The sequence below is a fragment of the Rhinatrema bivittatum genome, chromosome 2, assembly GCF_901001135.1.
Source record: "Rhinatrema bivittatum chromosome 2, aRhiBiv1.1, whole genome shotgun sequence".
Lineage (NCBI taxonomy): Eukaryota > Metazoa > Chordata > Amphibia > Gymnophiona > Rhinatrematidae > Rhinatrema > Rhinatrema bivittatum.
Window position 1 is genome coordinate 479,200,856 of NC_042616.1, and position 15,636 is coordinate 479,216,491.

At 46.0% G+C, this 15,636-nt stretch overlaps 1 protein-coding gene across 3 annotated transcripts in view; it reads left to right on the top strand.

Annotated features, from left to right (window-relative positions):
• Positions 1 to 15,337, top strand: part of LOC115086176 — a 78,343-nt gene extending 63,006 nt beyond the window's left edge. The window contains exons 2-6 of one of the 3 annotated variants that reach the window (XM_029592674.1): positions 9,799 to 9,894; positions 12,943 to 13,135; positions 13,384 to 13,474; positions 14,399 to 14,473; positions 14,685 to 15,337. In XM_029592674.1, the coding sequence (XP_029448534.1) occupies positions 9,818 to 9,894; positions 12,943 to 13,135; positions 13,384 to 13,474; positions 14,399 to 14,473; positions 14,685 to 14,914 (666 nt within the window). In that variant the 5' untranslated portion in view covers positions 9,799 to 9,817 and the 3' untranslated portion in view covers positions 14,915 to 15,337. The remainder of the gene's footprint in view (positions 1 to 9,798; positions 9,895 to 12,942; positions 13,136 to 13,383; positions 13,475 to 14,398; positions 14,474 to 14,684) is intronic. The other 2 variants (XM_029592676.1, XM_029592675.1) reach the window with 2 other exon arrangements.
• Positions 15,338 to 15,636: the final 299 nt, after the last annotated feature.

Sequence of the window (15,636 nt, forward strand, 5' to 3'; positions counted from 1 at the left end):
CTTGATCGTGATGGGCACACCCCTGAACTTCCTATCAAGGAGATCCTGTGAGGCCCACCTAAGACCAGGCAGCCCGGATACACAAGGGCTCAACCCAGGGGTACCTAGGGTTTCTAGTGGCGAAGCTCCAGCTAGCCTCTGTCTTCTCTTGTGCTTCGCCTCCTAGTGGCAGGCACTCTCTGGGTCTGACCAGGGAGCCTACAAGTTCTGCACTAGGCAAAGGGTCCATCACCTGGTGCAACAGGTTACCAAGGCCATGGACTCAGCAGAGTCTCCTGCCATATGGACCATCCCGGGTCTGGCTGCAACTATTCAAGAACAACGAAGAGCCATAGGGACTCTAGCCTACTACATATAGGAACTCCGCTCTCAAATGCAGGACGCAGCAATGGCCAATCCAGTGGTCCTAACCACTATCCTGCTACCGAGAGCATCACTGGCACTGCCAGCACCTCCTCGCTTCAATGGGGATCCACACCTCTTGCGAGGCTTCCTCAATCAGTGCTTCATGCAATTTGCTCTCCAACCGTCCTTGTTCCTGAAGGAGTCTACAAAGATAACCTTCATTCTCTCTCACCTGGAGGAGAAGGCCCTGGCATGGGCTTCCCCACTTTGGGATCGTTCTGACCCTATCCTTACATAACTGTCCCAGTTCATCACCACCTACAAATGGACCTTTGAAGATCCTGGTCATCAGGCGGTTGCTGGCCATCAACTACTCCACCTTCGTCAAGGATCCAGAACCCTTTCAGAGTTCATGGTGGAGTTCCAGACTTTGGCAATGGAACTGGGATGGCAAGAGGATTGCCTTCGGGCACTCTACCTCAAGTGTCTATCACCTGCTCTCAAAAACAAACTTGTTGTCCGTGAAATTCCCATATCTCTAGAAAACCTGATTTCCCTCGCTGGGAAAATTGACCATCGCCTCAGACAATGGTACCATGACGTGAAGGCACCCCGGCCTCCTGCTCAATGCCCAGCACGTGCCCTTAGCCCTCAGCTGAAGGTGCTACCGGCACCACCTTTCTCCAATGAAGAGCCAATGCAAATCAACCATGGGCGGTTGTCCCCTGAGGAGTGTCTTCAGCGCAAGAAGCAGGGCCTATGCCTGTACTGCGGTGCCTCCGGCATCTGAGGCAATCCTGTCCAGTCTGTCCCGAAAACGTCAAGGCCTAAGTCCGACAAGGGTCCAGAACTTGGGCGCTACTGTTACCGGCCCCCTTTGCTACCACTGCTCTCATCGATACCGGAGCCAGTGGTAGCTTCATAATGGATGACATAGTGAACCTTTTGAAGATTCCAGTACAACTCCTAGAAGTTCCTCTTCGCATAGCTTCTGTTCAAGGTGAACATCTCCCTGGACGTATCATGCACCACACAGTGGCTTTCCGTCTCACTGTGGGAACCCTACAAGAAGAAGAGATATCCCTATACGTCCTAAAGCATTCAAAACACCCAGTGATACCGGGCCTCCCTTGGCTCCAGACTCATGGACCCCAATTTGACTGACAATCCCTCCAGCTAGTTCAGTGGGGCCCACATTGCCAAAAGAATTGTCTGAAGCAAGTATCTCCAGCAGTGACTGTCCTGAAGGCCACCACCCTCGTCGGTGTACCGGCTCAGTACTCTGACTTCGAGGATGTTTTCTAAAAACAGAAAGCAGACACATTACCTCCACTCCGAAAATATAATCGTCCTATCGAACTCCTACCCGGTACTACACCTCCCAAGGGTAGGACCTATCCCCGAGATCCAGGTGATGTCCGAATATATAAAGGAAAACCTCGAGAAGGGATTCATTAGGCCTTCTGATTCGCCAGCAGGAGCATGCTTCTTCTTTGTTAAGAAGGATGGAGGACTTCGGCCTTGCATCGATTACCGAGGGCTAAATGCCATTACCCGTAAAGATCACTACCCACTACCTCTCATCAGAGAATTATTCGACCATTTAAAGGAGCTCAGATCTTCACGAAGCCCAATCTACACAGAGCACACAACCTCATATGCATCCATCCCGAGGACAAATGGAAAACTGCTTTTAACACCAGAGATGGCCACTACTAGTAAATAGTGATGCCTTTCAGCCTTTGCAATGCCACTGCGGTGTTCTAATGCCTAATGAATGAAATCCTTAGAGATCTCCTTTACTCTTTTGTGGTGGTGTACTTAGATGACATCCTGATATTCTCAAAAGATTTGGAGTCCCATCACTCCCATGTCAAAACCGTCCTCCAATGCTTCCGAGAAAACCACCTTTCTGCAAAGCTTGAGAAGTGTATCTTCGAGCAGAATTATCTACCATTCTTAGTGTACATTATTTCTAATCAAGGACTTACTATGGATCCCGAAAACCTCCAGTGAATTTGTGACTGGCTGCAGCCAGTCGGTCTCCGGGCCTTACAAAGATTTCTTGGATTCACGAATTATTATAGAAGCTTTATAGCCAACTACTCAAGATTAGCCGCTCCACTCACCACAATGACCAAGAAGGGAACTAATCTCCGGGTTTGGAACCCTCAAGCACAAACAGCATTCCACGCACTGAATCATTCTGCTCTGGACCTTGTTTACGACATCTTGATCCCAGTCGTCTATTTGTCGTCAATGTAGACGCGTCCACTATCAGAGCTGGTGCAGTACTAAGTCAGTACTCCTCCAAGGTACACTGGTACCATGCTCCTTGTATTCTCATAAATTTTCACCTGTGGATCAGAACTAAACTATTGGTGATCAGGAACTACTCGCTGTTAAACTTGCACTCCAAGAGTGGCGCCCCTGGCTGGAGGGCGCTCAACACTGATTTACTATATTCAGAGATCACAAGAATCTGGAGCACCTCAAGGAAGCACAATTATTAAACCCGAGACAAGCCCGCTGGGCATCATTCTTCGAACTATTCAACTTTGAATTGCGTTACCACCTAGCCTCCAAAAATCTTTGTGCTGATGCACTGTCACTCTCTCTCGAACCTGAAGATACCCCAGACATCCCAAGGCACATTATTGACCCGGCCTGTGTGTCCCTTGCAGTAACTACAACTGTACCAGCTGGTAAAACAGTCATTCCACGGCGGTTATGTGAACACGTACTCCGCTGGACCCACGATTCAAAACTGGCTGGCCATCCAGGGCGACCACGAATGCTTGAGATGCTGAGGCATTTTTACTGGTGGCCCAGCATGGTATCAGCCTCCCATAAATATGTGGACTCATGCCCAATATGTGGCTAGCAGAAACCACCCACTGGCCGGCCATGGGGACTTCTGCAGCCACTATCAGCGCCCACTGAATCTTGGGCTAGTATATCTACAGATTTCATCACCGATCTTCCACCATCTTCTAACAACACTGTCATCTGGGTCAAAATTGACCGCTTTTCCAAGATGGCACATTTCATCCCACTCCGGAACCTCCCATCAGCCCCTGAACTCGATAAACTGTTCCTTACTCACATTTTCTGAATTCATGGATTACCGAAAGAAATTGTATCCAATAGTGGCCCACAATTTGCTGTGAAGTACTGGCGGTCCTTCTGCCAAAAATTTAACATCCAATTGAGCTTCACTTCAACATAACATCCTCAGGTGAACAGCCAAGCCAAAAGGACTAACCGGACCCTGAAAGCTTTCCTCAGATCTTACATAAACGATCAGCAAAATAATTGGGCCGACTTGCTCCCTTGGGCCGAATTATCTCATAATACACACCATGCTGCTGCCACAGACGTATCCCCATTTGCGGTGGTATTCGGGCGCCAACCACGAATCCCATTGCCGATACCACTCTCTGTGCCTTCGCCAGCAGCACAATTCACAGCGCAAAGTATCCTTAACTTATGGAACCGAGTGAAAGAACGTATAACCCAAGCCACGGAATGTGCTAAAATGTTTACTGATGCACATAGAAGAGCAGCTCCACTCTTCACACCCATTCAAAAGGTATGGCTAAGTACTAGGGATGTGCAGACCAAAAGTTTAAGTTCATAAGTCCATAAGTCGAATGGGGGTCCCATTTGCGGTCAATATGGACTTATGGAGAATTCCATAAGTTGAGTCTATGTCCATATGTGCAAATAAAAATTTAAACCCCTCACCCGCCTTAATCCCCCCTCCCCAAAGACTTACCAAAACTCTCTGGTGGTCCAGCGGGGTCAGGACGCCATTCCTGAACTCCTTTGCAAGGAGCACGTGACGTCGGCGTCACGTCAGAGTGACGCGGCGTCACGTGATTCCCCTCGGGTTCGCTCCCGGAACCCTCGTTGGGCTCAAAAGGAACTTTTGGCCAGCTTGGGGGGGCCTCCTGACCCCCCCAAGGAGGCCCCCCCAAGCTGGCCAAAAGTGCCTTTTGGGCTCAACGAGGGTTCCGGGAGCGAACCCGAGGGGAATCACGTGACGTCGGCGCCACGTCAGAGTGACGCGGCGTCACGTGATTCCCCACACGTCACGTGATTCCCCACGCGTCGCTCCCGGACCCTCACGGAACTTTTGGCCAGCTTTGGTAAGTCTTGGGGGGGGGATTAAGGAGGGTGAGGGGTTTAAATTTGTATTTAGATCAACAATCGCGATTTCCAACGTATCCAACATAGCTATGTTGAATAAGTTGGAAATCCGATCGTTTACGCCTCATCTTTTTTTTAAGTAAAAAAAAAAAAAAAGTTGCGTTTTCCATTTAAGTTCAAAACGAATGCACACCCCTACTAAGTACCAAGCACATTAGGCTGTGACTGTACTCACATTGCTTGGCACCCAAGTACATTGGACCATTTCCCATCCTCCGGAGAGTGGGAGCAGTCACCTACCAGCTACAATTGCCGTGATCCATGGGTATCCAAATGACCTTCCATGTTGCTCTACTAAAGCCCTTAGTCCTGAACTGGCCTTCCTGGAAGCCACCTGTGCCTACCCAGCTGGAGGCCGAGCCTGAAGACACCCTCCAGGTTAAAGAGGTCCTCAACGTCAGACAACACAAGGGTCACTGGGAGTACCTCCTGTCGTGGGAGGGCTTCCCGCCAGACGAAAACTCCTTAGAGCCCTCCCACTTCATCTTTGACAAAACACTTCTTGCTGAATTCCACCGGACCCATCCAGAGAAACCCATGCCGGTAAGAGGAAGGCCTAAAAGGGGGGATACTGTTACACTTCCCGGCCGCTTCAGCAGCGAGGCCGGCCCCACTCACCTCGCTACTCCATCCACCAGCACCGGGCTCATCTCCTCTGTGACCTCAGCTAGTTCGCGGTGTCCCCCACTTCCCCACTCGCCTTCGCTCGACCAGGCCTCACAGTGGAGCTTCCACCGGGGCTCCGCGTCTTCCTGCTCCTCGGCCACGCCCCTAGGTGTGCGTGCGGCCAGCATCATCCCATTTAAAGACACAAGCATGGGAAACCCGGGTCCGATGCTCCCAGATGATATCACTAGCTTGCAGCATATAAGGCAGGGCTCATTCTCATGATCCCTGCCTTGGCAATAGGGTCAACACAGTGAGTGTTTCTAGTTTGCCTCTGTGTTCCAGTCTGTGTTCCAGTCTCGTTCCAGCCTCGTTCCAGTTCTGTTCCAGTCTCATTCCAGTCCTGTTCCAGCGTCCTTCTGTTCCAGCGTCCTTCTGTTCCAGCGTCCTCCTTTTCCAGCGCCCCTTGTCTCCTCGTCTCCCCAGGTAGTACCTTCAGACTGTATTCTTCGTACTGACCTCAGCTTTACTTGACTACGTTTGACTGCTGCCTGCCTCTGACCTTCTGCCTGCTTCTACAACCACGTCTGACCGCTGCCTGCCTCTGACCTGCTTGCTTCTACGACCACATTTGCATGCTGCCTGGAACTGACCTCTGTTTGAACTTGACCACGTCTGACTGCCTCCTGGAACTTGACCTCTTCTTTGCCTGACTATCCACGGACTGATTATTGGCTCTGACCGTTGCATTGGCTGACCACGCTTCCTTGAACCTGGCCTTGATCCTTGCCATACATTCAGAGACACTCTTCTGGCCTTCTCAGACACCCAGGACTTCTGGCCTAAGTGTCGACCACACACCCCTGAACTTCCTATCAAGGAGATCCTGTGAGGCCTACCTAAGACCAGGAGGCCCGGGTACTCAAGGGCTCAACCCGGGGGTACCTAGGGTTGCTAGTGGCGAAGCTCCAGCTAGCCTCTGTCTCCTCTTGTGCTCCACCTCCTGGTGGCAGGTGCTCTCTGGGTCTGACCAGGGAGCCTACCAATCCTGTACTAGGCCAAAGGTCCACCTCCTGGCTCAACAGTTGGTTTGTTATGAAAATATGTAATTATGGCAGAATACTCATAAAAACCTTCTATGAAAAAGCAGTCATCTTGAGGCCGATATTCAGAGCATCTTAGACAGATAAGTTCCAGCTTATCTGGATAACTGGTAGCATATGAATATCCATCTGCATTCAGTGGCTGCTACTTAGTAAGAAATCTACTTATCCAGCTAAGTAGTTAGATGACTAACTGGTGGCAGATGGGAGCATAATTAGGAGGAGCTACTTATCCAGCTAAATTAGATGAATAAGTAGCGATATTCATACTTATCAGGCTAAAGGGATTATTTTCCAAGCCGCGATAGGCCCTTTAAAAAGGCAGTAAGATTTAAATTAGGGGGAAGGGAGGAGTCAGGGCGGAGTTAGGGAGGGAATTATGCTAAGCGGCGGCAGCATCGCTGCCAGCGATAATGTTTCAAACATTATCGCAGGCAGTAGCACAGGGAATAGCACCACTTTTTACGGTGGCGTTATGCCCACAATAGCCTCAGCCAGCCGCACTGTTGTGGTGCGGCCGGCTGCAGGCTATCGCCCAATTGCCCTCTGCTTTACCCCTCCCCCGCCCCCGTGTAGTGCAGGGTTCATCATTCCTCACAGAATGATGAATCCTGGCCTAAGTTAGCCAGATAAGTTAGACCTACTATTGAGCAAGTCTAAGTTAGTCAGATATACTTATCTTGTTAACTTTAAAGTTATATGGGTATATTCAGAGGTGCACCCAAGCCACAGAATAGCTCAGCTAAGTTGGCCAGAAAAATTTATCTGGATAACTTAGCTGAACATCTAGCTTTTGAATATGAAAATTTTCAGAGGTATAGCCTTGTTAGTCTGGTGTATAAAAATAACAGATATGGGTGGCATCTTATAGACCAACCAGTTTATACATTCATAAGCTTTTGAGGACCAGAGTCCATTTCATCACAGTCTACGTATGACGAAGTGAGCTCTGGTCCTCGGATGCTCATGCCTCAATAAATTGTATGGGCTTCCTTGTTCGCTATCTCCTGCATTTTAGTGCATGCTATTAAATGTAGTATATAATAAGTAAAAGACAAAACGATACAGGCAACTTGCTATCTCATAAGGGAGTAAAAGTCTGTTTCATAAGATGACCAGTTTGTATTTTATTTGAAAATATATTCTCTTTTGACAAGCATTCCTATTATACCTAAAGTCTCCCGCAGTGACAGTTGATACCTAAGCAGGTAATTTCAGCAGCTGGTCCAGAGATTGAATGCATGCCCTATGCTCTCCTCTGACAGGCATGATCCCTCCAGAACAGGTTTTCAGCAAGTGCATCAATGGAGTAGTATAGGCTAAGCTTGCCAACTGTAATACTGAATCTGTTGTGTAGAAAAATTGAATGTTTTTAGTGCCATGTAATCCACAACCCTATGGCAGTTATCACAGCAGGAAGAAAGATCATAGCACAGTTTCTGGGACTGCATCATCTTTCCATCGTCTAAGAAAACACATTTAAAAATTGGAAGTTGAGGTTTGATTCATCTATGCATGCCTTTAGGGCTCTTATTCTAGACAGTAGTTATATTATGGTTTCAATTATTTGCATGCTACATGTAATTGTAGAAATATCAGGAAAAATAGATTATAATATATCCCTGGAAACATTCCAACAGTACAAAAGCTTTATGGAATTAGCCACCACAAATAAATTTTGCCTATTAATTTGTAGAGTGAGGATTGCATTACTGACCGTTATTTACATCAATGTATTTCTCCATGTCTAGTCTGAAAGGCATAATAATAAGCATATACTGACATCAGTTGGTACAAGGCAAAATACTAATTTCCCGCATCAGATCAAGGATAGTTGTCAATTATGCAACTCGTATTTATATAACTTTGACTAGATTTGCTTATTAAGAGGGCAAATTTCAAAACTATAGAGGAATTTGCCCAGTTCTTAAAGGAAGGGTGTGCATATTTTCCTTTTGAAATATCCCAAAAGAAAACTCTCAAAGATTTGCACCTGCACTTTCTGCGGATACTTTTTTCCAGTTAAAGCAATGTGCAATCTCTGTGAAAGAGTTAGCGAGTATCAGCAAGGTAAGACTGTCACCACAGCTAACACAGGAGAATTTGCCTGTGTCCTGCAGCACGTGGAGTGTTTCTGCACTGTAGTAACAATAGAAGCAGCCTCCTGCTTTCTCTTTTTAAAAATGTTAGTGTGACAGTGTACTTGATCCTTGCATGTATGACTCTTGCACTAATGACTTAATTTTCAAAGGAGTTTTGCATGTAAAATTAGCATATATGCATGTAAGTGCTCATGTATATCACATTTTACAAACATCAAAAGTACATGCGTATTTTCAGTTTTGTGTGCACATTTTCCTGTGCAAAAAAGAGGCAGTCTAGGGCATTCTGGGGCGGGGCCCAGAGGTATGCATGTAAGTTGCTATTTTATAAGAGATTTACACAGATACATTGGGCATTTTTATTTGCACAGATTTACACCTGTAAATTATTTAGTACAACTGATTTCAAGCTCATCTGTTGTCTGTTATTGTTGGTTGGAAGGTCTGGATGAACTGGGGGAATTCAGAGTGAAGTAATAGGAAGGTCTCAATGAACTGGAGATGGACTGATTTAACAGGTGGATGTATCAGCAAACTGTTGATTTCAAATATGCGTGTATATTTTAAAATATACCTATTTCCATGAATAAATCAAGGTTTTACGCAAACAAGTTATATTTTTTAGTGCTTAAAATATATGTGCATATGTTTAAAAAAAAAAGGTAGGAAAAGTATGCATTCAATAAATTCCTGATGTTCACACATACTGAAACATACTGTATATGTATAATGTATACATACTGTATATGTATAATGTATATATACATTTTATAATATGAGTGGACCAGATACATACAGGTTATAAAACACTATAATAGATTGCAGACCATATACATGTATATATGGAGCTGTGCTGAGTTCTTTGACATGTATCTTCTTAGTATACATAGTCACTCAGAAAGCATCTTCAGTTCATTCAATGTATTTTGTTTGTGACAATAGTGACAGATTTGCTATATGTGTGTGTCCACACTAGTGTGTAAAAACTTAGAAGAACTTAAACACTAGAGACCTGGTGCCAGCATAAGTAACAGTCCTAATAAACAGGCCAATACAGTAATGCGCGGCCGCGCTAGCGCAACTTTTAACCCGCATTGGACACGTGTTTTAAGCATGTAAGCCGAGCGCGCGATTCAGTATCGTCTTTTACGCGTCCTTACCGTGTGCCAAAAAAGAAGCATTGCCATTAGCGCCCGCCGCATGTATATGGTATGTTAATGATCGGATTAGCTATTCCCCTTGATACAGTAACGCGCACCCAAAATAGCGCGTCTTTAACCAGTATTTTTACCGCATCTTTAACCTCTATATTTACCGCCTACCCTGACCTTGGCATTAGTTTGGTGTTGTGCTCTGTGACAGTCAGCATCGGACTGGACAGCGTCATGGACAACATTTATATATTGGCTTTTGCGATCTTTTTCATTCAGATGAGAACCAGAATAAGAAATGCTTGGTGAGGGAATTGTAGACGGCCAATTAGAGACAACAGCCAACAGGAGAACCCAGCTGCAAGACCAGAGGAGGTATGTTTGTGTTCTATCCTTCCCTGAGCTCTGCTTCTATATATTTGTACCGATTGTAGTGAAGTTTTAATAAGAATGGATAGCTCATCTGAGAATCCATACTTTAATAAAACTATGTGCACCAGAGAATCCACACTGGAGCATATCCATTAATGTACTGAGTGAAACTATTAATATGTCCTGACCTCTTGTGCCTATATAAATTGGATTTTCTTGTTTTGTTGACAACTATCTTTGGCATGTCGGAGCAAGATGTAGTCCGAACCTACCGGCTGAGTTCACGGGCAATCCTGTTCCTCTATGAAGATCTGCGCTGCAACCTTGATCACCTCGCCAATCACCACCATGCTGTGCCAGGGTTGACAAAACGTCTTGGTGCATTACATTTCTTTGGTACCGGAAGTTTTCAAACCCCCATGAATGTCATTGCGGGTATGACACAGGCCTCCTTCTCACGGTATCTGGCACAGGTCTTGAAGGCCATGATGAAGCGGATGAGGAAGTACATCGTGTATCGTACCGATCCAGTGCAGCTGCAACAGATCCGCAGCGGTTTCATGGGTATTGCAGGGATGCCAAACGTGTTGGGTGCTATAGACTGCACCCATATTGCGTTAACCCCCAGGTCGGAGGAAGAGAGTTCTTTCCGGAATCACAACCACTTCCATTCAATGAATGTTCAAGTTGTTTGCGATGCACACCTTTGGATTCTTAATGTTGTAGCGAAGTTTCCCAGGAGCTGCCATGATGCCTACATTCTGGCACATTCATCTATAGGGACACATTTCCCAGAGGGGAAGTATGGTGAAGGCTGGCTAATTGGTAAGTGACAAGGGATATGGCATGTGATTCTATGTCATGTGGGCATGTCTGGGATGTAAGGTATACAAAATTGTTTATGATGATTATGATGTTAAGCACTGTGAAGTTGTTTTTGATGCATTCCTGATTATTCCAACAATAGGTGATGGCGGTTATGGCTGTAAGCCCTGGTTGCTAACTCCACTCCAGTCTCCACGCACTGTGGCTGAAAATGCTACAACAAGGCTCATGGCAGCACCAGAAACGTGATAGAGCGGACTTTTGGAGTTCTGAATGGGCAATTCCAATGTCTGGATCGCTCTGGGGGAGCCCTGCAGTACAGTGCAGTAAAGGTGGTGAACATAATTGTTGCCTGCTGCATGCTACATAACATTTGTCTGTGATTTGGTGTGGATGCAGAGGCAGCAGAAAACTTGCCGCCAGATTCGCCTGTGGAACTGGCAGCTGAAGCAGACAACACTGCATGGGAGCATGAGGTCCGACGAAGGATCATCGAAACATATTTCTCTTGTAAGTTCCTAACTGTTATACATTCTTTTCTCCATACTGATCTTCTTGTGTCTTGTGGCACCACTCCTGTCTCCAGGGTCCAATACTGAAGTGGCATTTTTATTGTGGTACATAGCCATATTAATTCTTTTAATGCCTGTACAGTATGTTTAATCTTCTGTTGTTTTTTATTCAGGAGCTGTGATCTAGCCATTTTTTAAAAGCAACCTGATCCATCCATCAGAACCGTTCCCAGCAAGCTTATCCCTCCATCAAACCATTCCCCAGCAAGATGCAAACTTATAAATAATAGCGAACCGAATGAAAACTTGCTCGAATTTTTCCTTGTCTTCTCTGCATTTTTCATGGTTTCATTTTTAATTTTTGAAGTATACTATCAATAAACTGTATGCAATCAATACATTGTGTATATAAACTGTATGTAATTGATAGATAAAATGAATAAAATCAATAAAATCAATAAACAGTATATTATCAATAAATAAAATGAAGTATAAAATCACTAAACTGTGTCTACCAATTTTATCATTAATTTATTGTTTTCTTTCCTTTTATTATATAGGTTTTGTTATTTTGGCATCCACGATGCTCCGGGAAGAAATTTGCGGAGACATGGACGCCTGTATGGATGCCTGGGGAAGGAAGCCGGAAGGCCTTCCTCCGGCATCTAGAATTAAGCGTCCCTGCCGCTCCGCGGGTCCATCGGACGCTGGGAGGACACCGCGGAAGGCCTTCCTCCGGCGTCTAGAATTAGGCGTCCCTGCCACTCCGCGGATCCATCAGACACCGGGAGAAGGACAACGTGCAAGGCCTTCTTCCAGTGTCTAGAATTAGGCATCCCTGCCACTCCGCGGGTCAATCGGACGCTGGGAGAAGGATACCGCACCAGGCCTTCCTCAGGCATCTAGAATTAGGCGTCCCTGCCACTCTGCAGGACGCAGGACTCTTGCATGCAGGATGCAGGACTCTTGCACGTGTAATGCCATCCCCGTGTGGCCACGCCCAGACAGCCATTTTTTTCTTTGATTTATTTATTTATTTATTTATAGAGTTTTATATACCGTTATTCGGTAGAGCCATCATAACGGTTTACAAAATATGCAATTAGCATACAATCAAATGGAGTTAACATGGTAGTTGGGAACAGTAGAGTATTGTGAACAGTAAACATTTTTTCTTAGTAGTTGAATAACAGAATAGTGAGGAGAACATTTTCAATGAACTTAATGAATCAAGTGAGAGAGCAGGGAGGGGTGAAAAAAGAGGGTACATCAGGAGAGCATGAAGAGGAGGATTATGCTTGCGAGTTCTGTTGAGGGCTGGGATGATCAGGTGTCAGATAGTTAGAATAGAGTTTGCGGAATAAAAATGTTTTTAGGTCTTTTTTAAATGTTTTCAGGATGTGCTGGGTCCTCAGTTCTTTGGGTAGGGTGTTCCAAATTTTGGGGGAGGCAATGGAAAATGCTCTTTCTCGTGTAGTTGAAAGATGAGCGTCTCTTAAGGTGGGGATGTTTAAGAATCCTGCATTGTTAGAGCGTAGGTTTCTTTGTGGGTTTTGGGGGTTATGTTTAAGCCTTTTAGTCCATGAAGATCATCATTAAGGATTTTATGAATGATGGTCATTGATTTGTAGGTAATTCGTGCAGAAATAGGTAGCCAGTGAAGAGAGGATAAAATGGATGTTATGTGTTCGTTTTTTGTTTTTTTTTTTATCAGGTCTCTGAAGATGCTGCGTGGAAGGCTGCCTAATTTCACAGAGGGGGACGTCTGGCTGCTGTCCACTTTAACCGTGGCGGACGAACACCATCTGTACTTTCGCCCTGGGCAGCCGCGGGACCAGGATCGGGCCAACGAGGCCTGGTGGGCACTCAGGGAGGAATTCAATGCCCAGTCATCCTTCCCGAGGGAGGTAAATTCATAGGCCTCTGTTGTGGTTTGCCAAGTTCGGGTTTATGTTGCCTATAAGGAATGGCACAGCTTATACTTCTTCGGTAACAGGGAAAAAACAAGTAAAATTTAATTTGGTCATGTTCTGTATTGCTAGGGGTCAGAAAAGATAAACTGAGACTTGTTTGGTTAGAATAGATTTTAGCCTGTAAAGCAAAGTCAAGGTTTTATATTAACTTATCTTTCCTATGTGTGTTTTATTCTCACCAGGTTGAGGCACTGAAAAAGAGGGCAAGAAGGATTAGACGGGAGGACCCTGGCTACCTGTGGGACCTGTGGGCCCACCGCAGAGTGGAGGAAGGTATGTGCTGTCAGCAATTAAAATGTCATGGTTACCATGCAAGCGGCGCGGTGTTCTGTAATAACGGCTATAAGAAATGTATAATTTCTACCGTTGGATCTTTGCATGAGCAGCAGTGAAACTTTCCTATTTCTGTTTTCAGTAGAGATGTGAATCGTGTCCTCGATCGTCTTAACGATCGATTTCGGCTGGGAGGGGGAGGGAATCGTATTGTTGCCGTTTGGGGGGGTAAAATATCGTGAAAAATCGTGAAAAATCGTGAAAAAATCGAAAAAAACGTAAAATCGCAAAACCGGCACATTAAAACCCCCTAAAACCCACCCCCGACCCTTTAAATTAAATCCCCCACCCTCCCGAACCCCCCCCCCCAAATGACTTAAATAACCTGCGGGTCCAGTGGCGGTCCGGAACGGCAGCGGTCCGGAACGGGCTCCTGCTACTGAATCTTGTTGTCTTCAGCCGGCGCCATTTTCCAAAATGGCGCCGAAAAATGGCGGCGGCCATAGACGAACACGATTGGACGGCAGGAGGTCCTTCCGGACCCCCGCTGGACTTTTGGCAAGTCTTGTGGGGGTCAGGAGGCCCCCCCCAAGCTGGCCAAAAGTTCCTGGAGGTCCAGCGGGGGTCAGGGAGCGATTTCCCGCCGCGAATCGTTTTCGTACGGAAAATGGCGCCGGCAGGAGATCGACTGCAGGAGGTCGTTCAGCGAGGGTTCATTTGGGGGGGGTTCGGGAGGGTGGGGGATTTAATTTAAAGGGTCGGGGGTGGGTTTTAGGGGGTTTTAGTGTGCCGGCTCACGATTCTAACGATTTATAACGATAAATCGTTAGAATCTCTATTGTATTGTGTTCCATAACGGTTTAAGACGATATTAAAATTATCGGATGATAATTTTAATCGTCCTAAAACGATTCACATCCCTAGTTTTCAGTGACGACGTCAGAATCTTCACGGAGCACATAATCCGCTACGCCGACTTCCCTGTCACAGGACAGCAAGGTGAGCTTATAATAGTTTCATCCTTGTAAAAATATATGAATGTTTTATGGCGTGTGGCACGCCACTCCCATTTGAATTTAAAATGTAAAGCTTATGGTAATGCAAGAGAGGGATGTCTTGTTTAAAATGGATATAAGCAAGTTCTTTTTACTACCGTTCTGAATCTTTGCATGCGCGACAGCAGTTAAGCTTTTGCTTTTTCTCATTTCAGATACATCGGCTGAGGAGGAAGGCGATGTGCCGTCGCTGCTGAGTACACCACCACCCCTCTCTCCGTCCGCACCAGCCATGGGCGACCCAGCAGAAATGATTTTCCCGCCTCCGTCTCTCCACTCCCTGTCTCTCCAGCCCCCATCGCTCCAGCCTCATTTCTCCTGCCCCTCCAGCGCCAATGATTTTCCCACCCACTGTCTCTCCTGCCCCACCAGCCACAGGGGATGAGGACGACATCATTATTGATGTTGTCAACCCGTTTCTCCAGATCATTCAGGACGGGCCAGCACAGCATCCATGGAAGTGCCCCCTGCCCTTGAGGCACGCCTGGATGCTGTGCTGTCTCTCCAGGTCCGGGTGTCCCACAGCCTGGATGACCTGGTAGCACTGACCGTGCAGGCGAGGACCATTCTGCACGACCTGCACCATGGCCAGCAGGAGATCATCGAGCTCCTGCGCACGATGGCCAGAGCACAATCCTTGCTGGTCATGGTGCAGGCTCCTGCGGGACAGCCACCGTCTGAGCAACATCAATGATGATGATCCTCCTCTTCCCCCATGGCATGGTCCCTTCTCCTCACTTCACTTTCCCATCCCATCCCATATGTAAATATATATATATATGTAAAAAAAATGTTTTGCAATAGTTGTACATAATGCAGAAAACTGTTTTTGTAAATAGTTCGAAAATATATTTGTTTTGAATTTGAATATTGACTGAGTTTGCTTAATTGACTTTTTTGGAATAGTTTTTACATGAAATGAGGGGTGGGATGACACATTAAAATGATACATCAGGTAATGGACAAAATAAACTTTTATTTTAAAAATTTAAGGCAGGTTAATGGACCGAAAGGCCGAGGCGACATCTCAAATGGCGTTGATCAATTCTGTCATCATTTCTCTAATCAAAATTGTTTGAGAAGCCATCCCAGCATTGATGTCAGCTC